We start from the raw sequence: 26,993 nt of genomic DNA, 5'->3' as shown, positions 1-26,993 counted from the left end.
AGGGCAGATGGCAACACTCTAGGATAATAAAGGATTCTCCAGCTGCTTCCAGTCTCAGGAAAGATCTCACTTCAGTAATTAAAATGTCCATTCATTTGTAATTTAAGTAAAGCTTCTCCCCTCATCAAGCTTGAACCTGTTGTCATAGGAGACCTGGGATAGGAAAGAGACACGTGTTCAACTTTTCCTCCTGTTCCCCATCTCCCTACTCATCAGGCTCCCCCTAGCCTCTCCTATAAAAGGAAAGGGAGAATGCAGGGAAGAAAAGTTCGGGGTAGGAAAGATCTTCCTTGGCTGGTACCCAGCTATTACAGCATCAGTCTCCTCTGGACACAGTGCATGTTGAAAGCTCATGTTCTCTGAACTGGGAGGATGACCACACCTGACTCTTCCACTGGGTGCTTTCATGGGTTCTTTGGAGGTCCTTGCTGGGATATTGAGAGTTCTTCCTGTGAGCTGGGCAGCAGTTGCTTATGTTATTTCCCTCAGACTCTGAGAATACAGTGGGAGTACAGGCGAATACACTTATCACATAGGGCTCTCCTTTTGGGCAGGACTGGAAATGACTCTAGGGGAGAAGGGATGAGCCCTGGGACAAGACCCGCAGGTTGGCAAGCAGAGTGTGGGCTGGATTTCAGGCCCCCCACAGGGAGAGTTCCCTTACATATGACACAATTTGCACTAGCTCTGCAGTGGCCTTGCCCGTAACCAGTGCCTCTCAGGTTGGGTCAAACCCCAGCCCTTAGTGCCCCTCAAATTCTGGGGACAAGTTCTCCACGAGGTGCCCTTGAAGCTCCTCTCACAAGGATTAACCCCTTCTTCTTGGAAGCTCACTGAGACGCTGTTCTTTTCCTCTCCCTAACGCCTGTCCTTTCCAACCTCTTCACCTTCGGCCATTTTTATTCCCTTGGGATGGTTAAGGGTCTACGTGTTGCAAACTAGATTTTATTTTTAGGGTTTTGGGGGGGTTTGTTTGTGTTACCACATCCCACATAAGGTGTACAGGTAGCCTGGAACCTCCCTTCAGAATATGGAGGCTTTTGCCATTTACTACGTTCTCAGTCTTTGAACCTCAGCTGAAATTAGAGCAGGAAAACTCGTATTTTAACATCCTGTTACATATTATTTATTCCATTTTGACCAGGGCCTCTTAGCTCAAAGATCCTTTTTGAAAAATAGAAGTCTGTGTTTTTAGAGGGGTTTTGCCCTTTTCAGCTCTCTGAAACTTCGAAATATATTTTACCTAGAGCAGAATGCAAAGGTTTCCTCACACAAGCTAATTATCATTATGTGGGGAGATGATTAAGAATAGTGCTGTGAAGAGAAAACAGACTTTAACGAAATGCACCAAGATTGTTTGGAATCGTGAGAACCTAGGAGGTTTTTTCCTCTTTCCTCTTTTTTCTATTTTTTGATATGTTTCAGCTTTCCTTTAGCGAGCCTAGACTGGTTTACAATCCTTTATCTGCAATTTCAAAATCCAAAAAGCTGTGTGGGGTAAAAGAAAAAAAAAAAAAACTCTGAAAACCAAGGATTTTTTAAAAATAATTAATTCTATATGCAAGTAAATCCCCTACATACGAACCTTCAAGTTGCAAACTTTCAAAGATGCGAACATGCATTCAAATGTCCGATCACATAAGTTAGTTCACGTGTCTGGTGTACATTGCTACAAGTGGTTGTGCTTTTGTGTACTTTACTGTACAGTACTGTTTATGTGCAACACGAGGAGCTTACTAATGAGGACCTGATGGTATTGAAGGTCCAGAAAAAGGACAAAGAGAGACAAGAGGAAGAAGTAACTGAAGAACCAAAGAGATTCACGATGAAGGAAATGGCAAGGGAGTTTTCCTTATTTGAGGAGGCACTGTTAGTTTTTGAGGCAGAGGACCCGAATGTAGAACGGTACTCGAAGGTTGCAGCAGCTGTTCAGAATGCAATCCAGTGCTACTGTGTAATCTATGATGAGAAAAAAAAGAGCTACTACCCAGACATCACTGGATCATTTTTTCAAGAGGGTAGATAGAACTGAATCCACCAAGGAACCAGAACTTGTGCCATCAATGTCAGGCGTGAGTGAAATTGCAACTTGCCCTCCATCTCCTATTGCTGACGATCCTTCAGCTCTACCATCTCTCACCTCCTCTCCCTCTTCCAGTCAATAACTCTTCTTGCCTGTTCACTTGATGCCAGCCCTTGTATGCCAGCTGTTGTATTGTACTACTGTACCTTTCAAGGTACTATACTGTAAGATTAAAAATGTTTTCTTTGTTTTTTTGTGTTTGTTTGTTTTTTATGTATTATTTGTGTGAAAAGTATTATAAACCTATTACAGTACAGTACTATATAGCCGATTGTGTTAGTTGGGTACATAGGCTAATTTCGTTGGACTTACGAACAAAGTGGACGTACGAATGTGCTCTCGGAGCAGAACTCGTTTGTATGTAGGGGACTTACTGTAATTAATTTAACTTGAACTAAAGTGAGGCTACTTAAAGCCTTTATCTCTGTGTGAACTTTCAAATATCTTAGTGCAGAAATAATAATGTGTTTCCTAACAGGATGCCTCCCCAGGCCCTACTGGGAGTGTTATGTAATACACTGTATAAGCCTCACACCATCTTCTAAATTCCAAAAATAATTCCATAGCACGTCAGGCCCTAAGGGCTTTGGATAAGTGCTTATAAGCCTATACTTCTACAGAGGAGAAAATATAATAAACTTTGTTGTTATTTTTCTTGTTCCATTGGCTTTTCATTGTAACTAACTCATTCCCACCTCTAGTCTTTGTACACCCCGTTCCCCCACCAACTTGGCCCTTCCTGCACTTTCTTTCATCAAAGTAGAGTTCAGAACCTACCTCCTGCAGGTGAAGTTTCCTGGTTAGTCCAATACGTTTCTTCACCTGAATATCCACTTTAGATTTGGGACAGATATTTTCCCTGATCATACTAGTATGAGCTTTAAAGAGATCCAACAACTCATAATTTACTGACGGCTCATCCAGTTATCATTGTGAGAGACTTCAGCCCCTTCCAAAGACCTTCCGCCTCCATTTCTCCTGTAAGTTCCTAGATCAGGTTCAGTAAGCTTATGTCACCATACCTTTCCTGCTCCCATATCCACCCTTAAAACCACCCTAGATATGGTTTATGACCCTTTTTCCTACTGAACCCTTCAACACAGCCTCTACCCCAAAACACCAACTAGAAGAATCTGAGGAGGAGGTGGGCTCAAAACTGCCTGTTCTTGACACATGGTGCTTACGGGAATTAAATATGAGAACTACTGGTTTAAAGGTTTACAGGTCAGTGGCAGGTCACAAAATTTAAGAAATGAAATATGGTTGTAATGAATGTCAATGACAGCTGCAGCCTTCAGCTGAAAAACTGACAGTTCCCATAGGTAGTTAGGTTAAAATGTACCTCATGCATAATTTTCATAATAAAGATGAAAAACTTTCAGTAGTCTGTTCAATATTGACCCTTGTCTAATAGTTCAGTATTGTGTGTGTGTGTGTGTGTGTGTGTGTGTGTTTGTGTTTGTTAGTTTCAGGTGTACAGCAAAGTGATTCAATTATACATAATATACCTATTCTTTTTCAGATTCTTTTCCATTATAAGTTATTACAAAATATTGAGTATTGTTCCCTGTATTACAGTAGGTCTTTGTTGGTTATCTATTTTATATATAGTAGAGTGTATATGTTAATCCCAAACTCCTAATTTATCCCTCTCCACCTCTCCCCTTTGGTAACCGTAAGTTTTCTATGTTTGTGTGTCTATTTCTGCTTTGTAAATTAGTTCATCTGCATTTTTTCTTTTTAGATTCCACATATAGGCAATATCATATGATATTTATCTTTGTCTGACTTACTTCACTTAGTATGATAATCTCAAGGTCCATGCGTGTTGCTGCAAATCACATTATTTCATTCTTTTTATGGCTGAGTAATATTTCATTATATGTATATATATTTCATTTTACATATATATACACACACACACACACACACACACACACACGTACTACATCTTTATCCATTCATCTCTCAATGGACATTTAAGGTGATTCCATGTCTTGGCTATTATAAATAGTGCAAATAGTGCTGCAATGAACATTGGGGTGTGTATATCTTTTCAAATTAGAGTTTTCTCTGGATATATGCCCAGGAGTGGGATTGCAGGATCACATGGTAACTCTATTTTTAGTTTTTAAGGAACCTCCATACTGTTCTCCGTGGTGGCTGTACCAATTTACATTTCCACCAATAGGGTAGGAGGGTTCCCTTTTCTCCACACCCTCTCCAGCATTTATTATTTGTAGACTTTTTAATGATGGCCATTCTGACCAGTGTGAAGTGATGCCTCATTGTAGTTTTGATTTGCATTTCTCTAATAATTAGCAATGTTGAGCATTTTTTCATGTGCCTGTTGGCCATCTCTATGTCAATTCAGTATTTCTCTTCACCATTTAAAACGTTTTTTGAAACCATACAGCTATCTGATGAATTTTTCAAAAACTCTTCTGCCATGGCTCCTTCCGTACCCCTCTCCTTTCTTCCTCTTTCCCTTTCTCTCTTTTCTCATCTTCCTCTCAGGAACAACAACAATAAAAACAAATCTGTCTCTTTTCTCCTGCAAAATAACTTAGAATCCTTTTTAGTATTTTGAGCGTTACCTAAGTCATAATCAAGAATAGAAAAACGGAATACACTAAGCTCCATTAGTGGGACAAAAATCACTGCTATGGGAATGCAGGCTATGGGTTCACATGGTCCCTTGCTTCTGCATTTTTGTTGCTACCTGAACATATACATTATGAAATGCCATAGTCAATATCTTTATCATCATCTAAAGGGTAAAATGGGCTGAAGGGTGACCCCCTCCCAAGCATATGTCCACCTGGAATCTGTGAATGTGAGTTTATATGGAAAAGGGTCTTTGCAGATGTAATTAAGGATCTCAAGATGAGGTCATCTCAGATTATCTAGGTGAGCCTACATCCAATGAAAAGTGTCTTAATAAGAAGAGCAGGACTTCCTGGGTGGCTCAGTGGTTAAGAATCCGCCTACCAATGCAGGGGACACGGGTTCGAGCCCTGGTCCAGGAAGATCCATATGCTGCAGAGCAGCTAAGCCCAAGTGCCACAACTACTGAGCCTGTGCTCTAGAGCCTGCATGTCGCAACTACTGAGCTCACGTGCTACAACTACTGAAGCCCGTGCACCTAGAGCCCGTGCTCCGCAACAAGAGAAGCCACCCCAGTGAGAAGCCCGCGCACCCCAACGAAGAGTAGCCCCTGCTCGCCGCAACTAGAGGAAGCCCATACACAGCAACGAAGACCCAACACAGCCAAAAATAAATGCAAAAAAATTTTTTTAAAAAAGAGCCACACATTTTACAAGAAATAAAAATAAAAGAGCTATAGACACACACAAAATTTTGAAGGTGAAGGCAGAGATTGATGTATCTACGAGCCAAGGAACACCAAAGATGAGGAGCAGACATTAGAAGCTTGAAGACAAGAAAGGTTTCTCCACTAAAGTCTTTAGAGGGAATGTGGCCCTGCTGATACTTTGGTTTGGGACGTCTAACCTCCAGAACTATGAGAGAATAAATTTCTCTTGTCTCAGCCTCCAAGTTCGTGGAAATTTGTTATGGCAGCCCCAGGAAACTACTACAAAGGGACTAGGAGTAACTAGCCCTATCTTTTTACGGGTACCCTCATCTGTCAGCTTAAAAGTGAAAATATTGGGACTTCCCTGGTGTGCAGTGGTTAAGAATCTGCCTGCCAATGCAGGGGACATGGGTTCGAGCCCTGCTCTGGGAAGATCCCACATGCTGCAGAGCAACTAAGCCCGTGCCCCACAACTACTGAGCCTGCGCTCTAGAGCCCACGAGCCACAACTACTGAGCCCGCGTGCCACAACTACTGAAGCCTGCACGCCTAGAGCCCGGGCTCCGCAACAAGAGAAGCCTCCACAATGAGAAGCCTGCACACTGCAACAAAAGTAGCCCCCGCTCGCCACAAGTAGAGAAAGCCCGCGCACAGCAACAAAGACCCAACGCAGCCAAATAAATAAATTAAATAAGTAAATTTTTTTTAAGTGAAAATATTTCTGCTTTTCATAAATTTTGCCTATTTGGGGCTTTTAGCTGTCGAGTAGAGAGAATCTTCACCCACTCAGGAATGGCTGGATTTGACACATGGCTCCTGAGAAACACTCATATAAAGAACGATGACTTATGTAGAGGAAATACCACCTTATGCTTGAAAGTGTGGGCCACTAGAGTCAAGTTTGAATTCTAATTTGAACCCTAGTTCTCCAACTCATTAACCATGAAACCTTAGGCAATTATTTAGCCTTTAGACTTTAAACTAGTATATAAGAGCTAAATATATGTTAGTAAATGTTAGCTGTTATTTAGCTCCAATTTTTATGATTATTTTGTTTGTCTGCTCCATGTGGCCGCTTATTTTGTCTGTCTGTTTACTTATCCTTTTCCATGACTGGAAATGGCTACCCCAGTCCCAATCTTACATGACGTTTTAGTTCAAAATCCACAGGGGCTAATTAGAACCCTGCTGTTGCTTATTTCAGTTTCTTGGGAGAGAGACCATGATACGTGTTCAAGCCATTGTGCATATTAACTACCACTGACCTGACCTTCTGTAGATGGAAAGACAAAACCTTTTTGAAGGGGATGTGTGTAGGAAGGCAACGGCAAGCATTTCTAGTACACTGAAGCTTTTTAAATCTCATATATTCAAACCTCTTTATTTCTTCCTTTATAGCATATGCTTTTGAGTTCATGCTTTAAAAAGTATCTCTTACCTTGAGGTTATATATTCACACATATTTTATTATTTTATTTTCCACATATATTCTCTAATATAATTTGAATTTATTTATTAGAATGGCATTTTTCTTTTCTCCAAATAGCTAGCTATTTGTTCCAACGTGATTTTTTGAACAGCTCATGCTTTTCTCACCAATTTAAAATACTAATACTACTAATAATAGCATTTACTAAGTTTTTTCTAAGTGTTAGTTTGTGCTAAGTCTATTGCATGGATTACTTCAGCTTAGTAATATTATTATCCACATATTACAGCTAAGAAATGGTATACTTGGGATTTCACACCCAGGTCATCTAACTCGAGAACTCATAGTTTTGACAATTATGCTATTCTTATAAACAATTTGGATCTATTTTTGACTTAAACCACAAGGAAAATTATTGACATAACTGAAAGTCCAGATGCAGGGCAGGCAACTGACTTGGCTCAAGCTCAGTGTGTCCGTGACTCTCTTGGCTCTGCTCTCTTCCACGTGTGGCTTCATCCTCAGGCTGACAGTGAGATAGATGTAGCAATTTCAGCCCCCATATCCATACACAGAAATGTCCAGCAGAAGAGAAACAGGATTTCTACTTTAAGAAACTCTCCCATAAGGACAAAGCACTTTCCCAGACACTCCAACAAGATTCTGCTGAAGTCTCATTGGTCCAAACTGGGCCCCATGCCCATTCCTGTAACAATCATGGGCAAGGAGGATGGTATTAAATAAATCATGCAAGCCACCCCTAGAGTTAGAGATGGTATCAGCTTTCCTTTGGCACATGAGCTACATAAAAGTGAGGGAGACTCTCGACATGGATTAGATGCAGCTCTCTGACACAGAAAACCTAAAATAACAGTGGATGTAACAAGTTAAAAGGCAAATCAAGTCTGGAGGTAAGCAGTATAGGGCTAGGATGGCAGCTCCATGGTCACCCACGTTCCTTCCTTTTCTCTAAATGCTCTGCCATTCTCAACATACGGCTTCTACTTCAAGGTCCATGATAGTTCTGGGGTCAACCTTCAGGAACCAAGAAGGAGGAAGGATTGAGAAGGGAGAGACTGATTTCTTCCTTTAAGGACATATCCCAGAAATCACATGACACACTTCTGTGTACAACTTATTGGACGGCACTTAGTCATTTGGCACCATCTGGCTGAAAGAAGCTGAGAAATGTGGACTTTATTCCAGATAACTGAGCCCAGCTACAAATCCGGAATTCTACTGCTAAGGAAGAGGGGCAGAAGACATTTGGAGAGAATACTGCAGTCTCTGCAACAGGTGGAAACATGAATTCAGTTGGGGTTCTGATACAGAGGAAGAAAAGGGAACTAATTTCTTGTTAAGCAACAACAATGTATCTTGATGCCCTGCTTGGGTCTTTGGTCCAGCCTTAGACTGGTCAGTAACCCAGTGGTATCAGAAACTCTGATTGGACATCCTATGTTACACACCCATTCCTGGAACTTGGCTGCAGAGTTATCTCAAGCCAAAACTCATGATTGAGGATTGAAGATGGAGTGGTTCCCTACAGAGATTTGTTTGTATTTTTTGAATTTTTAAAGGTTCTTTATATATTAAAGATTGATGATATTAAGCTTTTGTCTGACTAATATGTTGAAAATGATTTTCTAGTTTATCATTTACCCTTTACCTTTATAGTGAAATTATTATAGTTACCATTTTGACTTATAGAAATTTAACATTTTGTATAATAAAATATTCTTTGCCTTTACATGTTTTTCTACTTTTATGTTAGAATGATTTTTCATAAACAAGAATCTGGTAAGTGTTTGCCTATATTATCCTCTTTCTATGATTGAATTTTTTAATCAGTCAGGAGATTCATTCTGCTGCAAATGTAACAAAAACTCCACTTAAAATGGCTTAACACTAAATAGGGTTTCCTTTTCTCAGGTAATAAGTTCAGGGCTGGTTTGATGGACTTCCTATATCTTCAGGAATCTAAGCTCATTCCACATTTTTGTTCTATAATCCTTAATTATATAATTAATATACAGCTTTCCCTCAAGTTCATAAATGACTACTGCAATTTTAGGCATCACATCTGTAGTCTACTTAGAAAGAAAGAGAAAGGGCAAAATGTAAAAGCTGCATGTCACCTGAATCTGTCTATTTTATCAGGTAATCAATATCTTTCCTGGAGACCCCATCTGCTAGATTTCTCATTGGCCAGATTTAGATCACATGACTACCCAAAAGAGCAAGGGAATCTTGAAGAAGTAAATATTTTTATCTGAATACATTGCTATCCTGAACAAAATTAGATTTTTTTATTAAAGAAAGGGAAATGGATATTGGGTAGACAACACCACCTGCCATAATTTTCCATGTATCATTTTCTGATATATGACATAAAACAAGGAGCTAACAATTTTTTCCAATTAGTTAACCAACTTTCCCAGCATCTTTACTGAATAAATCATTCTTCCTTCATTGATTTGGAATGAAACTTCATTATATTTTGAAAACTCACAGAGGTTCCAATTCCAATAATGGCAGGGTAATACCTAATAGACCAACCTTCTCCAGATAACAAACTTGGGCAAAATACAGAAAACAACCATTGAAAGCACTGAAGAGAAGAATCAAAAGAAGAAACTGGAGAGTTGTTGGCACTTGAGAGAGGGAAATGACACTAGATGAGTTTCCCAATTTTGTAGCTTGTGCTCAAGGGCAGACCCCAATCAGTGTCATTTTTAGGATTGAAATCTGCCATCTTACTACCTTGTAAAAGCAGGAGGAAGAGTTTGGGGTTTCTGTAGCAGCTGGAAAGTGAAGGGAGACATCCCAGAAAGGAAAGAGCCACAGTTCAAGAGCACCAAATTCTGTATGTAAACCCTTCGCAAATCTCTATTTGTCCCCTGAAATACTCACAGGGCAGTGTAGATACCAAGAAGCCCAGTTAAGATTCAAGTAATTAAACAGAGATTTCATCTGGTACCTACTGCAAGAGACACAGAGTTTCAGCCAAGTTAACTGCTCACCAAAAAATAAAAAATAAAAATTAATACTCTTTGGAGGAATATGACAGAATCCAGAGACTCTTTCAATATCAAGGATACAATGAAAAATTACTGCACATACAAGAATAGGAATATGTGACCCATACTCAGGAGGGAAAGGCAATCAATGGATATCAGTCCTAAAATGACCCAGATTTTAGAATTAGCAGACAAGGATTTTAAAGTAGCTGTTATAATAATGCTGAGCAAAGAGTCTAAGGTCTCAGGACACCACTACTCTCTCCTCTTGGAAAGGGTATAATGAATAGGTTATGCTATCAGGCATATGTCCACATATCCTCCAAAAAACTGAGTGAGAATTAACCAGGCTGATGAAAGTAAGAAAAGTGATATGGAGTAGAAAACAAAGATAGGAGTTTTCATTCCCCTTGCATAGAAAGTAAATCAGTGATAGGCCTCTGTGTAGAGAGCCCTTGCCAAACCCTTGGACTCCAGCGCTCTTGGGTCAGAGGTGGAAAAGTTAGCAGCTGTGGAATTACATGGCTCTTTCATAATCCACTTATTTACCATCTTTACTAAAAATTTAACTAATCCCTCTTCAATGAAGGCTTTCCTGCAGCCCGCTCCACACTGCATCCCAGTCTCATCAAGGGGAGTTTCTTTGATACCTTAATGTTTTTTCTCTTTCAGAAATTCAACACAGCATAATAATCTCTTTGGGGAGTAGAGAGAAATGAAGACTCAAAGGGTAAAAGGACTTCACAGGGGTTACAAAGCCTGCTACTGATAAAACACAGATCAGCTCTGTCAGAGTTGAAATACGTCCCCGTGTTAACCCATCTCTATATCATTTAGGGAAAACAGCTAATCCACTTATTGCTGCCTATTCTGCAAGCAAGTTTGCTCTGGATGGGTTCTTCTCCTCTGTCAGGGTGGAATATGCAGTGACCAATGTCAATGTGTCAATCACCCTCTGTATCCTTGGCCTCATAGACACAGGTAAGGTCAAGAGATTGGAATAAATGGCCTGTAGATGGATTGTCTTTCTTACCATTGTGGGTAAAGAGGGTGCTGAACTCCCTGATATCGTCGTGTGTCATGCAATGAAAACCAGTGACAGCGCTAGTCCCCCTTTAATGAAGGGGCTCCACTGTCATTAGTGGAGCCTCTGACTGCTCTTTGACCCTTCTTTCCATTCTGACCACCAAGTGTGCTGAGTGACACCACACTCATCATATGACCCAATTCTGAACACCTTATGTCCTCATGAAAACTCAATGGCCATTATTTTCCTATGTGAGACTTATCAAATGTGAGTTTGTTTTCCTTAATAATACACCAGTAATAAGATGTAGATATCATGGGCCCTTTGATACGATGCACTGAGAAGGACACAGTATCATTTTGGGGGTATTCTTACCAAAAATTCATAACCTCATTCTAATTATAAGAACAGTGGACAAACCCAAATTGAGGGGCATTACACAAATCAATTGAACAGTACTCTTCAACAGCATCAAGGCCATGAGAGACAAGGAAAGACTGAGGAACTGTCAGAGATAAGAGGGAAAATAAGAAGAAATTACTATTAAGTGAAATCCTGGATAAGATCCTGGAATATATAAAGGATATTAGTGAAAAAATAAAGTCTGCAGTTTAATTAGTAAGGTTGTTCCAATTCTATCGTATCTATTGTTGATAATTGTACAATGGTTATGTTGTTGTGATTGAAGGATATAAGGAAAAACTTTGCACAATTTTTACAACTTTTCTGTAAGTCCAAATGCAAGTTTATCTAAAACATGTGGCAAGTATGATAAGAAAACTTTATTTAAGGGACTTCCCTGCAGTCCAGTGGTTAAGACTCTGCACTTCCACTGCAGGGGGCACGGGTTCTGTCCCTGGCTGGGGAACTAAGATCCCGCATGCCGCGCAGACAAATAAATAAATTAAAATTAAAAATTTTTTTAAATAGAAAACTTTAAGAGTAGTTGAGTAAATTGAGTAGTAGTTACAGAACGAGAGAGAGAGAGAGACAAAGAAACACAGTGAAACAAGGATGGAGAGAGAGAGAGAAGCTGGGCAAGAAGGACACGAATACCTGGAGGAAGAGAGCAGGTAACAATAGTTTCCTTCTAAGTGAAAGTGGTTGGTGTTGACAAGGGAGCAAAGGCCTGGATTCTCGTCCGTCATTTCCTTTTATAAATCAGTAGTCGTTATCATACCTCACTCTGGTTTTGCCCACTGACACTTCCCATCATATGACCTCTATCCTCATTCTGCTCCCCCATATTACTCCCTCACTCCAGCCAAAACACCCAAGAGAGGAGTATGATTCAAATCTCCCAACAAGTAACCTCCAGCTGCCTCCACAAATCTTCATCCAGTTAGATGGGGCCCGTATGAACACTAAGCCTCCCTTTGCCCAATAGGCCCTAAACATACCCAGTCTTCTCCACGTATTCCTGCCAGGGCCCGTGGACCTTGTGGAGCAAGCACTGGCCAACAGCCCCTAAAAGCTAAGCTGTTGGTGTCTGCAGGCCTTCTATCGTGTAGACTCTACTAGTCTTAGATAACCCCACTCTTCTCTTGTCGTTCTACAGAAACAGCCATGACAGGAACTGCTGGGATATACAATGCAGAAGCATCTCCAAAGGAAGAATGTGCCCTGGAGATTATCAAAGGGGGAGCTCTGCGCCAAAAGGAAGTGTATTATGACAGTTCGGTCTTGACTCCTTTCCTGCTGGGAAATCCAGGGAGAAAGATCTTGGAATTTCTCTCCTTACGAAATTATAATATGGAAATATTTATAAACAACTAGGCACTTCCTTAGGGCTAGGCATGATAAGGGAGCTTGGAACAATTCTGCCTGATATTTACATGAGCTCCATCACGAAGGTATCTCCCCAGAGAGATATGAGTGTCCCCAGGGGGTAGCAAGTCACATATCACATCTCACAATTTAAAGAAGTTCCTCTAACACTTATACAGTAGAAAGTGTACGAATGTCATGAACCAGCAATTGTGAAACTGATAGTAACAATAGATATAATTACAAGATAGTTATATCAAATTTATCTCATATGTAATAATGTTATAATGCTTAGTCAATATTAATTATAATAAAGGTCACATAAACTTTATAAATTCATACCTCATGGCTGTAACTTCAGTTCATTCAGTACGGCTCCATTAAAACCATAACCTATACATGTGAAATTTTTCAGTGTACATTTCTTATTTTGTGATATGAACCTTTTATCTCTTTTTGAGTTGAAGAAATCATCCTGCTCTTCATTTAGTGAACATCGTGTCTTTACCATTTTGTATATTTCAGATACTCTATATTATTTCATACTGCTCCTCTGGGAAGGAGGACATCTGGGTATGAACAACCAGGGCAAATCCAAAGAAGTGGAGGTTCCTGGAAACTGGAGCCACAGAGCCTACACTTGTTTATTGTACTCAGAGTGCATCAAGCAACTGTACTCTACATGTGAACACTCAGTAGTATATTAGAAGTTTGTAGAGGAGGGGTTGGAGTTCAAATCCTGTCACTCACACATTTAGTCATTCATTCATTCAACAAATATCTATCAAACACTTGCCAGGCATCACTTGACTACAGCCAAAGAGGAAACAAAACATTAGCAACTCAATAAAGCCCTATATTGGCCAGGTCCCCCAACAGGTAAGAGTGGCAAACTTGATAATTTTAGTAGAGGTTAATGAAAAGGAGATTTTTTTTTTTTTTTTTAATTTTTGGCTGTGTTGGGTCTTCGTTTCTGTGCGAGGGCTTTCTCTAGTTGTGGCAAGCAGGGGCCACTCTTCATGGTGGTGCGCAGGCCTCTCACTGTCGCGGCCTCTCTTGTTGCGGAGCACAGGCTCCAGACGCGCAGGCTCAGTAGCTGTGGCTCACGGGCCTAGTTGCTCCGCGGCATGTGGGATCCTCCCAGACCAGGGCTCGAACCCATGTCCCCTGCATTGGCAGGCAGATTCTCAACCACTGCGCCACCAGGGAAGCCCCGAAAAGGAGATTTTTTACAAAAGTGTGGGCAAGGTTATAGGGAAATCACAGAGGTAATGTAGCATCTCAGGGTTAGTTGCAGCTATTTCCAACCCTAGGCCCACCATTGGGAAAAGAGGTGAGAACTGTTATAAAAGCCCAGATAGAAAGAAGTGTTTGCAGAGTACCACATGACAGGAGCTATGACATTCAGTTAAAGGATGCCACCAGCCCATCAAGGACCACAGGGGAGGGATCTGGGGAAATAAATATACCAGCCTCATTCACTTCCCTCCCTCTGATTTCTTGCTGGTATTTTCTATTAGGTGAACAAAGGGGCAAAGTGTAGATTGATATAAACAATACAGGTCAGCATACCCATACACAGAGCAGGGTGGAAAAGGATGGAGAGTGTTTGGAGGGATAGATGGTGTATATCTAGCACAAACCCAACACTCCCAAATGTAGAGTTTCCATGGGAAGTAATGCTGGGACACAAGACATGGGTCTGGAAGTGTAGGGTAAATTTCCTTTTCTCGCTTCTTAATTTAAATGGCTGGTCAGCAGAACAAATTGGAGTCCATTGAGCTGCCAGCCCCATGGACAAGGAGCTGGATCTGGGAGTGTGAATATGGCTGGACTTTCCTTAGTCCATAACATGGACCTTCCCAGGTTATGTCCAGGGCAAGGGAGCAGGAGAGACCTGACTGAACCTGTGTGTGAGAAAATGGACCAAAATCCTGAAGTCTGGTTTCTGACTATACAGCATAATATACACACACATACACATGTAAAATGAGGTCTAGTAGATGTCTTGTTTTCTGACCAGTCAGATTAACACTCCTCAGTCTCCTGTAGAAATGAGGTTCCCTCTTCACAGACTTTGCTGATGACATAGAGTGCAATAATTCCTTAACTGAAGGGTGGGGACAATATTCAAAGCGACTTAGAATTTGCTTGGGTAGAGGTTAAATGTCTTACTACATGAGGTTTTCCCCCAGAATCCAAAGGGGATGATCTCAGAAATTAGGTCTGAGAACCAATACCACTGACACCCTCATCATTTGCTGTCTTCACTAACCTGGACATTACAATCCCCTTGTCTTCAGCAGCATGACTTTACTCTTCCAAGCAGCTTCAGGGCTGCCGGACTTCTTACATGGTGGCTCCGGGCCCCAAAGGCACGTGTCCTGAGAGACAGAGCCAGGCAGAAGCTGTATTGCCCATTACAACCAACCATATGTTATTAGTGAAGCAAGTTTATGAAGATCCACCCCATTTCAAGGACAGGACATACAGACCCCACCTCTTGGTAGAGGGTTGTCATGTCACATCGTAAGAAGAGCATGCGGTGTGCTCATAAGGAAGATCATAAGGTGTATGGATGCAAGTAAGAAACTGCTGTTCCAGACCCAGAATCGGGGGCTTCTGTGGGTGGCACAACTGGGGCAAGAAGCCAGGTTTGCAAGAGCTGAGGCCCTGTAGATTGTCAACAGGATGGGGGCAGGAGGCTGATGAGGTGGAAAGGAGACAAATGCCGAGACTGGGGCTTGACTGGATGACAAGTTTACAGCCAGAGTCAGATTAAAATTAGTTTTGCCTTCAGGCTGAACTTTTAGGGTTCACCTTAGGCCCAAAGACATAATAGGACTTCAGCCTGGGACTTCCCTGGTGATCCAGTGGTTCAGAATCCGCTTTCCAATGCAGAGGATGTGGGTTGGATCCTTCGTTGGGGAACCACGATCCCACATGCCTCGGGGCAACTAAGCCCATGCCTAGAGCCCTGCACAACAAAAGACCCTGCATGCCACAACTAAGACCAATAAATAAATAAATAAATAAATAAATAAATAAATAAATAAATAAATAAATAAATAAAATTCAAGGATCTTTAAAAATAAATACATAAAAGACTTCAGCCTGAGTTCAGTAGAAATCAGCTGCTTCTTGATTCTGCTCACTTATAACTTATTAGGCAGCATGGGGAAAGCAGAGAAGCTATAAAACAATATTAAGGTAGTTAGCAAACTAAACTTGTGGTCTTTCCAAGGGTGTGTTGGTAAATGCTTAACAACTGGCCCTCCCGAAAAGAAAAAAAAAGAAAAAAGCCCTGATGTGTAATATTTGCCTACTTCCATGATACAAATACTCTCACCATGGTCAATTTGAAGCCACCAGTTGCCACCACTGAATTTGTATTAGCAGAGCTAAGCGCTGTCAGTTCGCTCAAACCTGCACAGACAGCTCCAGCACTCAGCCTGACTTTCACTTTCCACATTCTTAACAGAATTAGTTATTCTTAAAGGGACAGCTCAATGCCTCTCTCCTCTTCCAAGGACTTGCAAGTAACAGGACAGCTTGTTTCCATCATTGCTGGAGAAGAAGAAGGAACAAGGGCTCCCTGAGACAGGGGACGGTCACATTCTTCAACTCTAAGGACGTCAGCATCTTGCATGAAGTCATGGCCTTAACCCAAGTGTCTGCAAGCCCTGAGTCCACCTTCATGTTCGCTAGCACTGCATTCCCCTGGGAGCAACAGAAAAACCCCTGCAATGGCTGAATCAAATAGAGATTTCTTTTCCTTCCATAACAAAAAATCTGGGAAGAGCAGACCAGCACCTCTGGCAGCCAGGCTCCTTCTATATTTCCAATTATCCATCCTCCTACTTGTCACGGTGGGGTCACAAGACAGCTGCCCCACCTTCAGGATCATGCCAAAAAAAAAAGAGAAATGTGAAGGGCCAAATGTGTGCACCAGCTGATTCTGACCCCTAATAAACAGCCAACAGGAAAGCCCCAGCCAGGACTTCAGCTTACATCCCATGGGCTAGAGTCACATCTTGGGTCCCTACAAGAGAGGTTGAGAAATGGAATTTTCAGCTGAGCACATTTCCACCCCAAACAAAAATGGGGTTCCGTTAGGCAACCACAAGTGTTTGTCACAAACGTAAATCACCTCAGAAACAAGTCTGAGATAGAGTCAGAGCAGAAGGACACGGTCCCTAAGATGCCAGGCTCCTAACCATGGTGACAGGACCCCCTCCCACTGACCATCTGCACAGTCCTAATCAGCCACAGCTCCCCCCATGCTGGAGAACATCCTAGGCCTGCCACCTCTTCAAATTTCCTTTTGAGAAACTAGGAAACCTCTCCTCAGCAAAGAATGTAATAAAAGGCCCTAATATATCAGGTAGCAGGGGACCCTGAGGTGACCTCAGAGGCTGAGACTCACATGGGCATGGGAGACAGTCATCCAGCTGCTGTCTCTGGAGAGCTCCCTCTCAAGGACAACTAAGTCCCACCTCGTCGCCAAGTCTGTCCACACAGGCTGGGCCTTTCTCCTCAGCTGGGCTGCTCTGGGCCAGCATCACAGGTCTCCACTAGAGTCCACGGCAAGCTCCAAAGATTCTCCAGAGCAGTGATCTCTGAAACTTTGGATCCCACACTTCATCATTAAAAAATGATTAGGCATATGTATTTCTGATAGATATATAGCTACTATTTATATAATATATGCATGTAATATTTACTAGCACAAAACATATGCAAAACTAGAAATCTTAAAAAGACAAGATAAAAAAATAAAGAGAAATTCTAATATTTTTCTCCCTACACCCCAGTAGTCCCTGCAACACATCCCCTTTGGAGACTAAGGCTCTAAAGTTGTGTGAGAGGAAGAAGTCAGCATATGTTATGCTACTAACCAGTCCTTTGGGACCTTAGTTGCAGGCCTAACCTTCCCTTGGCTCAGAGTGTGCTCTTGTTCCCCTCTGAGGATTCTACATGTTGGGTAGAACCCTTACCCCTTCTGGCATTGCCTGCTGTCCAGGGAATTTGCCAGGATCCCACATTCTTCTTCATTAGTGCCCATCCCAGAGCACGGGGACACATATGCTAATCAAGTCCCAGAAGCATCCCTTAATTTCTCAAGGGAGGTATGAGAACCAAACTAACTTGCAGCATTAAGGGAAAAGAAAAACACATAAGTACCCCTGCTGTCTCACAATGTCTCCAGCAAGTCTGCCTCAGTGTCAGCCTCTCAGCACCGCTAGATCACCAGCCCACCCCAGAGGGTCGCCAGTTCATGAAGGATGCCAAGAAAAGTCAGGATACCCCTTACTTGCTATATCCTCCCCCGCTAGTTGTTAGACTTTAACTTCTTTAACTTCTCTAGTTGTTAGACTCACAAGTTTTCTAGTTAGACTTAGAATATGTCTAAATTCTCTGGTTTTTAAAGGTGGGGGAATGGGAGACAGGGACGAAGACAGGGCAAATGTGAAAAGAAAAGGCAGACGAGAAAAGAGAGAACTTTTAAAAAGGTAAAATAGCACTTAGAACTACAACGCCCAGAGGCAAAAAAGCCAGGAGAAGCAGAATTAAGTCTGCACAGATCCCGAACACACAGGGTGGGGACACAGCCTCACAGCGAACAGCAATGCCACAGGAAAAAGGAGAGGGGGAAATGGATTCCTAAAAAAGAAAAGTACCAGATGAGCACCTGCTGAATGGGGAGGCTTTGGAGATGGGAGTTGCTGGGAAGGAAAATAAGGAAACAGAAGCCAAAGGGGAGGGTGTATTGGCTCATTGCATGACCTGGAACCAAAGGGTGGAAACTGGGGACAAGTCAAAAAACACACACCAGCCAGGGGTGAGGCCTGAAGGACCCGAAAAATGGCAGTGTTGGCTGATCTGGGACTGTTGGGTCGGTGTGCTTCCAGACCTCCCTCACACTGTCCTTGACCAGTCCTGTGGCCCCCGAACTCCAGGTAACAGAGTGGACGCAAAAGTTACCCCATCCCAAAGCAGCAAAGCAGTCCTATCCAGAGACTTACCCTTTTCACAGGCCTCCCTTTCTGCGGTCAGTGGTGGCAGCGCCACCCAGTGGCTGACGGCGGTGGTGTGGTGGACCGCACTTCACAATTCCTTCCCCCAGCCTGCCCAGGTTCTGCTCAAGGGCTACCAACACCTCCTCACTGCGTGCCTACTTGTGAGTCATCTCTCAGGACGGATGAACAGACCCAGAGGAGGCGGGGCACACTCAAGCATCTGGTAGGGCCGCCGGGAGCTAGCAGCCTAGGACACCACCATTGGCCTTTAGCTGTGGGCAGCCAGATCTGTTCAATAGCGACAGCTAGTGGTCAAAAGCAAGGTGCTCTGAGCCTCCAGGGGAAAGAAATGTCAAGGTATGGGGAAATCAAGACAGAGTCTTGGCTGCAAGTGGAGGCTAGCATATACCCAAAGCCATCCTTGGGTAAAATGGTACATAGAAAACCTAAACTCTTTACAGTGATGTGCAAGAACCCCGGCCACCTCCCCAGACACACCTCAGGTCACCTGCCATGCTTTGAATTCCCTGAGGACACAGAACCACTGGTCCTCTGAAGGCGCCCTGCTATTCCCACTGTACCTCTACCCAGGCCACCTCTTCTGCCCAGACACTCTTCACTCTCCCCATAGTCTGCTTAATTCCTGCTCATCCTTTAAGACTCAGCTCAACCACTACCCCCTCTAGGAAAACTTCCCCCCTTCCGCCAGGGCCCACCCCTCAAGGCTGGGATGGGTGCTCTCCCACCCCTCTCCCATGCCTCTATAAATTTCCGTATTTGCCTATCACTTGAGTTTACCAACTCTAAATTTACCTTTTAAATTGTCTTACATAACTACATCAAGGGACTTACTGTATTTTACTCATTGTTGCAACCCTAGTACCAAACACAGATCTTGGCATGTATAAGGTATTTAATTAACATTTCAGAACTAGAGGACTCTTAGAGCCTAATACTGGGAAAGGCTTTAGGGGAAACTGAGACCCACAGAGACAAAACAACTTTGCATTTCAGGAAAGAGGCGTAGATGGCTGTAAAAGTCATTTCTCCAGATTCCAGACCATTACTCTTTTCACCACACCACCCTGGTTTTGCCTCCTTGCCAACACCCAGCAGCACTGAGCTATCATGCTGGTAGGAGGACCCTCACCTCTCTGCAGCTCTCCTGACTTTGCCATCTCCAGCAGTGTCCTATACCTTAGCTCTACTCCTTCCGGCCCACTTCCTGCAAAACTTTCTGATCAGAAGGAAACCACGTCTTCATGAAACTGCTCCAGCAAACCCTCTCCTGAGATTTTCATCCTCAAGGATGTATATATATATTTTTTTTTTTATAAATTTATTTATTTATTTTTGGCTGTGTTGGGTCTTCGTTTCTGTGCGAGGGCTTTCTCTAGTTGTGGCGAGCGGTGGCCACTCTTCATCGCGGTGCACGGGCCTCTCACTATCGCGGCCTCTCTTGTTGCGGAGCACAGGCTCCAGACGCACAGGCTCAGTAGTTGTGGCACACGGGCTTAGTTGCTCCGCGGCATGTGGGATCTTCCCAGACCAGGGCTCGAACCCGTGTCCCCTGCATTGGCAGGCAGATTCTCAACCACTTCACCACCAGGGAAGCCCAAGGATATATTTTAAAAGAAGAAAACACATAACTGCATGCATGAAGATGCTTACTGGCAGCACTGTAGTAAAAGCTAAAAATTAGAAATGACCAAAATCTCCATATAAATAAAATTAAGTTCCTCCATATAATCTCCATATAAATCAAATTATCAATCACATAATGCAAAAGCTAAAAGGAGTATCAACACATTGGGATGATTTTTTAACTTCATTTATTAGCCAATATTTCCATATACTCACTATGTTCAGACATTATTCTACTGTATGAATATTAACTCATTTAATGCTCAAAATGGCCCTATGAGGTAGGTGCTATTATGATTCCCATTATTTATGTCAGAACACATTTGATTTGGTCCAATAAAAAATAGAAGTTAAGAAGTACCAGACACTTACTTGGGGGGAGCTCTGTGAGGCACGTCAAATATTTTTCTTCCACAGAGTAGTGTTAACACATATTCTTAAAAGAACCTGGTCCGTTGAGTGAGTTTTAAAAGTTACATATTTTATTAAACACAAAAAATATAATAATAATAAAAATATTTAGATTATCAAAAAATTATCTGTGCTCCGCAACAAGAGAGGCTGCGATGGTGAGAGGCCCGCGCACCGCGATGAAGAATGGCCCCCGCTTGCCGCAACTGGAGAAAGCCCTCGCACAGAAAGGAAGACCCAACACAGCCATAAGTAAATAAATAAATAAATAAAAATTTAAAAAAAAAAAAAAATTACATATTTTAACTTTTGCCATCATCTCATGGATGGAGAGGTTCCACATGTTTATTGATCTTTTGAAGTGATAACTTTAAATATTTTTATCCTGTAGATATACTTGTGAAATTATACCAGACAAAAACTCACTGAAACCACTCCTTCATATTCATACAACTGCAGATCCAAGTGAGGATCCATTACCTCCACCACTAGTAGGTCACAAGGGCTAAAATAATAGTGACAGCTAACATGTACTGAGTACTATATAAGCGTTAGATCATGTAATCTTTAAATAATCCCATAGGGTAGGGATTATCATTATAGTCATTTTACAGAGGAAGAAACTGAGATGTAAAGAGGTTCAATAATTTACTAAACTGAAACAGGCAGTAAAGGTGAAGCCAGGCTTCCAACACAGGCAGCCCTACTTCGGAGCACCCTTGCTGCTCTATTGCCCTGGGCTGCCACTCAGGGCAAAACCCTTCAGAGTGAGCAGCAGGAGGTATCAGATACGATACACAAAGTAATCTTGTTCCGAAGTTGAAGGTTATCCCAGCTCTGAATTTATCATTGCAATTACAGAAAATTATAATATTATAACTCATAGTTATTTTTATGTCTATTAAATGGTATTAACCAGTGGTTAATCATTATCCTGAGCAATGCTAGGGAGCCATGGCTGCCATTCAATAATAAGGAAATTATTAAACAGATCGTAGCACACTCACATTATGAAAGATTGTGACAACACTAAAAAGTAAAAATATGAAAAAAGGTAAAAACATGAAAACTATTTATAATACAGCATCAAGTGGAAAAAAAACACTTAATTGTAGATTCACAACACAAAATCTATATTTAAAAAAAAAAAAGATGTGTGCATAGAGGCAAAAACTAGAAGGGAATGTAAAAATTATGAAACTAATTTGTGTTTGGGTGGTAAGATGAGGTCTTTCTTTTTCTATTTTAAAAATTCTTTTAAGGGTATCAAATTACCCCTTTTTAGAACTGAAAAAAAGAAAATGAAAGAAAAATCCGAAGGCTTTCTGACCCATTTCTCCACCAAGCTGCTTTCACTATTAGTCTTCAGAGCCCTGGAATGCTCTCTGCGGAGCAGGCTGACAGCTGTCTAACATGTCAGCGCTCTGGTGAGATCAGTCTGGGTTCATTTTACTGCATCAATTCAGATATTCTCGGTTATGGATAATAGATTGTGCTGAGTATAAAACAGATCTGAAAGGTAAGGGTAGAAATGTAGACGTAAGATGTATTGAAAAGGCTCTGGAGGATATTACAGTTTGGGAATGTGAGGCCATCTGTGAAATAATTGGTATTGTTTAACTGAAGCTGTGGCCAAAAAATGACAATTTAAACTAGGAAGGAAAATTGTCAGTTTCAGAAAGAGGATAACACTATCAAATAACCTAATTTTACCAGAGAGCAAACGTCTCTGGAATTACAGTGTTAGTGAGTACGGTTACTATTGTTGAGGCTCTTAGATTTCTTGGCTTAAGACAAAGGTACTGGTTCTGACGACCCAGGCTCTCATGAAAAAACAATATGGAAGTGAAGTAAAGTAAGTGAAAGCATGTTTTAAAGAACAGAAGCTTCATATTTTTAATTTTTTCTTAAATGACTTTTGGTAGCTGAGTAATTTATGTAAGTATATTGTTTTTAATAAATAAGGTGGCTTTTTAGTGATAAACTAGAAGTTCTCAGAGTCCTGCTATTGGACAACTCACCCTGGGGAGAGGAGGGCAGTGCTTTAATTGAACCCTAAAAAGCAGTAATTTTTAAAGTTCAGAAAGGGGTATGGCATACCTAGGGGATAACTCATGATGATATTTGATTCGGAGATAAGCCTTATTTTGTATTCTGACAGGCCCAAGGGGACACAGTCCGAAACAAAGTCTAAAGGGAGAAACTAAGTTGCTCTGAAGACTAACACCCAGTTTTTCCTTTTAGTCCAAACAGAGATTGGTGTCTGGGAGGCCCTCCTTTTCTGGCCTACCTTCTTCTTCGCTTTTCTATCTGTCCATTCTAACACACACACACACACACACACACACACACACACGCACACACACCTTCCACCCCAACCCCAGGCTTAAAGTTGCATCCTGTCTGGGCCCTTCCAGGTCAAAGCCAGTGAGATGGTCCTTCTCAGGAGCCTCGGATGAAAAGTAACTTGTTCCTTGCTCAGTGCTGAGACCCACAGGAATGGATCCACAGTTAGTTGTGCATTGGGGTTAAGCCTTTCAGATTCTTAGCATCTATACAATAGATGAATCTCATGCCAATACTGATCATCTCTCACAGCGTAACTTGGAGGTTTTAGTACAGTAAAAGGTCCTCTATCAACAATGATGACACAAAGCAACAAAAGAGAAGAGGACTGAGAATTCTGTCCTGCCATGAATGTGAAGTTGTAACTCCACTGTTAGAGAAGCAAACTTGCAAATGGGCAAGTTAAGAAGATATTTATCTTCTCCTAATGAGTTTAGACTGTATCACCTCTGAGAATGAATATTTGTCCTAGGGATGTTTGTATGGACATCTGATTAAACAGTTACCAGCTAGACACTTGGAAGACTAAAGAGGAAAGTCTGCAAGTCTGCACTGGGGAAAACTTGAATGGGAGCAGACTTAAGTATGCCCACCCTGAGCTGCTCTGCAGGACTTGGAGTTCCAAGCTCCCCTCACCACACACCCCTGGTACCTTCTGCAAAACGTGGGTTGCCAAGGCCCCTAGGTACTATTCTGTTGAATGTCTGTGACCTTATTCTAAAGTGAATAACTTAGAATTCAGGAAGGCATTGCTGAGAAAATATTGGAGGGACAACTTCTTTTGAGCAAGGTTGCCATTTCCCAAAAAATGAATAAGGAGTCATCCAGTAGAGTGGAAAGGAGGAACAAGATTAGAACTAGTAGCACCCATAGGGGGCCCTCCATGGGTTAACTAGGGGTTAACTTCATAGTGTTATTTCTTGGAGTATAGGAAAAGTCATGTTAGCATACAGTTTAAAATTTTTTCTTTCATAATTGAGATTCCCGGTCATTACCCCAACCCTACCATAAAATCTGATATTCCTATACCTCCTTGTGTGATGTTGTGAAGGGCAAAGCAACAGGGATCTAAAGCATAGTGTTTCTTATCCTATATTTACCCCTTCATAGGAGCTCATAGAGGGTTCAGTATCTATCAAGGAGACCATATCCCAAAGTTCAGGATATGACCATCAACAAAGGGACCTGGAAATAGTGAGGAGAAGCACAGAATGCTGGCCAGTAAATGCCAGGTGGTCAACTCAACAGGGGCCTGATCTAAATCCTTCTCTTTAATAACCCACACTAGAGGAAGGGGACCCTCAGGTAGAGGTAGGCAGATGATTAGACTATCTATCTCTACTTGAGTCTAATTTGGTAAAGCAGAGTTTCTTAAATCCATCTTATCCAGATTTTCAAAACACTAGCATAGTTACACAAATAACTCTAAATTTATTTTAGTTTCCATTGAATTATATTTACTTTCCATGTATCGTTTATACATTTTTACAGATGTGCTTTTGCTTTTTTAAATTGATTTGGCTTGCTAGTAGTTTATTTTATTGCTTTTGTCTTCTATTGGTCTTTATACCTCTCACCACAAACACACACGAGGACAAGTTCCTGAATTTATTTATGAATAAATAAATGAATTCTACTCTAAATTCCAATTTATTCTATTGCTTTCCCCTTTTATCTCCCTTTTATTCTTACCTCCTTTCTTTTTTTAGAAATTTATTTGAAAATAAATAAATGGCTGATTTGTTTTTAATCCCCCTTATTTAAGTAATGAAAATATTTAAGACTGCAAATACAAAAATATTTAAGACTATGCCTTGGCCATATCTCGTAGATTTTGTTCTTAATATTCTCATTAGCATTGTTTTCAAGTCATCCTTAGTTACAGATTTGGTTTCCTCTGTATATCAAGAGTAAACCAGGAGGATTTTTTTTTCCTGGATGTTTTTTCAACTTTTGCTATTTATTTCTAATTTTACTGTACTATAGTTAGAAAATCCTGCTGTAAGAGATAAACTTGTTTTAATGTTTGCTTTTTTTCTATATTCTTTTGTATGCATGAAATATAATAATTTTTATTGTGGTAAAATATACGACATAAAGTTTAGAATTTTAACCATTTTTAACTGTACAGTTTAGTGACACTACTTACGTAATTCACATTGTTATGCAACCATCCACCATTATCCATTTCCGGAACTTTTTCATCATCCCAAACTGTGCTTTTGGTGTCACGTTCAAGAAATCATTGCCAAATCCAATGTCCTGAAGGTTTTGCCCGAAGTTTTCTTCTAACAGTTTTATAGTTTTAGCTGTTACAGTTAGGTCTTTGATCCATTTTGAGTTCATTTTTATTTATGTGATAAGGGTCCAACATCATTCTTTTGAGGGTAATACACTTTTAAACAGAAAGCAAAGGATCAGAAAATATTAGCTCCAGAAGGGGCCCTCCCCATTTACGAATGAAGAAATTGGGATAGAAATAAAATAATAAGCCAAGCTCACACAACTGATTGAGGGCAGCAGCAGACTAAAAGTCAAATCCTGTCTATTTTCAATGTGTTACACTAGACTAATGTTTGCTTTTTTTTAATGAAGTTTGCTTTATGATCAATACAGTGAATTTTTTGACGCTTCATGGGCATTTGAAAATAAGGTACATTCTCTGTTTTCAGAGTTCTCTGTGTGTGTGTGTGTGTGTGTGTGTGTGTATGTTTCTCTTTCTTTCTGTCCATATAGATAGATAGGTATGACAACCTTATTAATTGTATTATTCTCAGAACACAGTGTTAAGAGCTCAGGCTCTGATGTCAGGCAAACCTACGTGACCTTGAACTCACACTTGTAACCTCTCCAAACCCCAGTTAAAGTAGAGGTGGTATCCCATTGAATGTATAACCCTAAAAGGGATTTCAATCTTCATACACATTTCTTTCTGACTTTCAGTGGAACCCAAATAGTTGGCCCACAGGAACTCCTATTACCATCACCTGTCCTCTCTTATGCTCTAGCGCCCTAAACTCCCAGAACCCTCTCATACTTCTATGCCCATAACATTCTCTTACTCTGCCATCTTGGGATCCCCAGCCCCTCTGTCCTCATTCCCATCTCCATGTGCCAAGCTTCAGGCACAGGACCTTGGGCTATTGTCTCTCATCCTGAGGGAGTGTCGTTTCCCTTCAGTCCCAGTGCTTGAGAATTCATCCTCTGCATTTTCCCCTGCCTACTCCTGTTCTCTTTCTCCCCAGAGAATGGAGGCAGTAGTAGGCAACCGAGAAGATTGTGACATACTCCCAACCTCTTAATAATTGTTATCTTATCACAGCTATTTAAAAGTCTCATTACGTGCCTCACACGTGAAGTCTTAGACTTCATGGGAGCCACATAAATCATCCATTCAGACACTGAATGGACCATTCAGACGAGATAAATTGCACAAAGGTTACAAAGCTATTCAGTCAACTTGTCCCAATCCGGTTCCCTCTCCACCATCTTATACTGAACTTCTTGGGAATTTCCTGACTATCGCATTTGTAATAGTTTCTCTTTAATGCACACAGATAAGTTACTTTTAGATTTTCCCCCAAATTTCCTAGTTCAGTGGACTAGGAAATATTTTCATAAGATTCTGCCTGTTATTGCTCCCTGATTTCCCAGCCACCCAACCTCCATCTTTTCACCTTCCCCTACCCCCTGTCCCCCGGCCCATTGCTTCAGAAAGGAGTAAATTCAGAGCTGACCTCATGCCAGAATTCTGAAAAAAAAAAATACCAGTACTTTAGAAGAGCAGAAAGTCTTTACAACACCAGGATTGGGAAGAGGTAAAGTAAGAAAAGAGAAAATCCTTACACAGAGAACTACCTGATACACATGAAAACCTACACTGGAACCTCTCTTCTAGGTCAAAAAGTCCTTTTTTTCCCCTTCATAGAA

General features: G+C 41.3%; 1 protein-coding gene across 1 annotated transcript in view; it reads left to right on the top strand.

Moving 5' to 3' along the window:
• HSD11B1 (hydroxysteroid 11-beta dehydrogenase 1) overlaps positions 1-12,863 on the top strand; it is a 31,069-nt gene extending 18,206 nt beyond the window's left edge. Inside the window, exons 5-6 of the mRNA XM_068541506.1 lie at positions 10,686-10,829; positions 12,434-12,863. Coding sequence (XP_068397607.1) covers positions 10,686-10,829; positions 12,434-12,651 — 362 coding nt within the window. The 3' untranslated portion in view covers positions 12,652-12,863. The remainder of the gene's footprint in view (positions 1-10,685; positions 10,830-12,433) is intronic.
• The last annotated feature ends 14,130 nt before the right edge of the window (positions 12,864-26,993 follow it).

Source organism: Eschrichtius robustus, chromosome 3 (assembly GCF_028021215.1).
Source record: "Eschrichtius robustus isolate mEscRob2 chromosome 3, mEscRob2.pri, whole genome shotgun sequence".
NCBI classification, from domain to species: domain Eukaryota; kingdom Metazoa; phylum Chordata; class Mammalia; order Artiodactyla; family Eschrichtiidae; genus Eschrichtius; species Eschrichtius robustus.
Note: the sequence above shows the minus strand (reverse complement) of the source record. Positions and strands in the feature narration are given on the sequence as shown.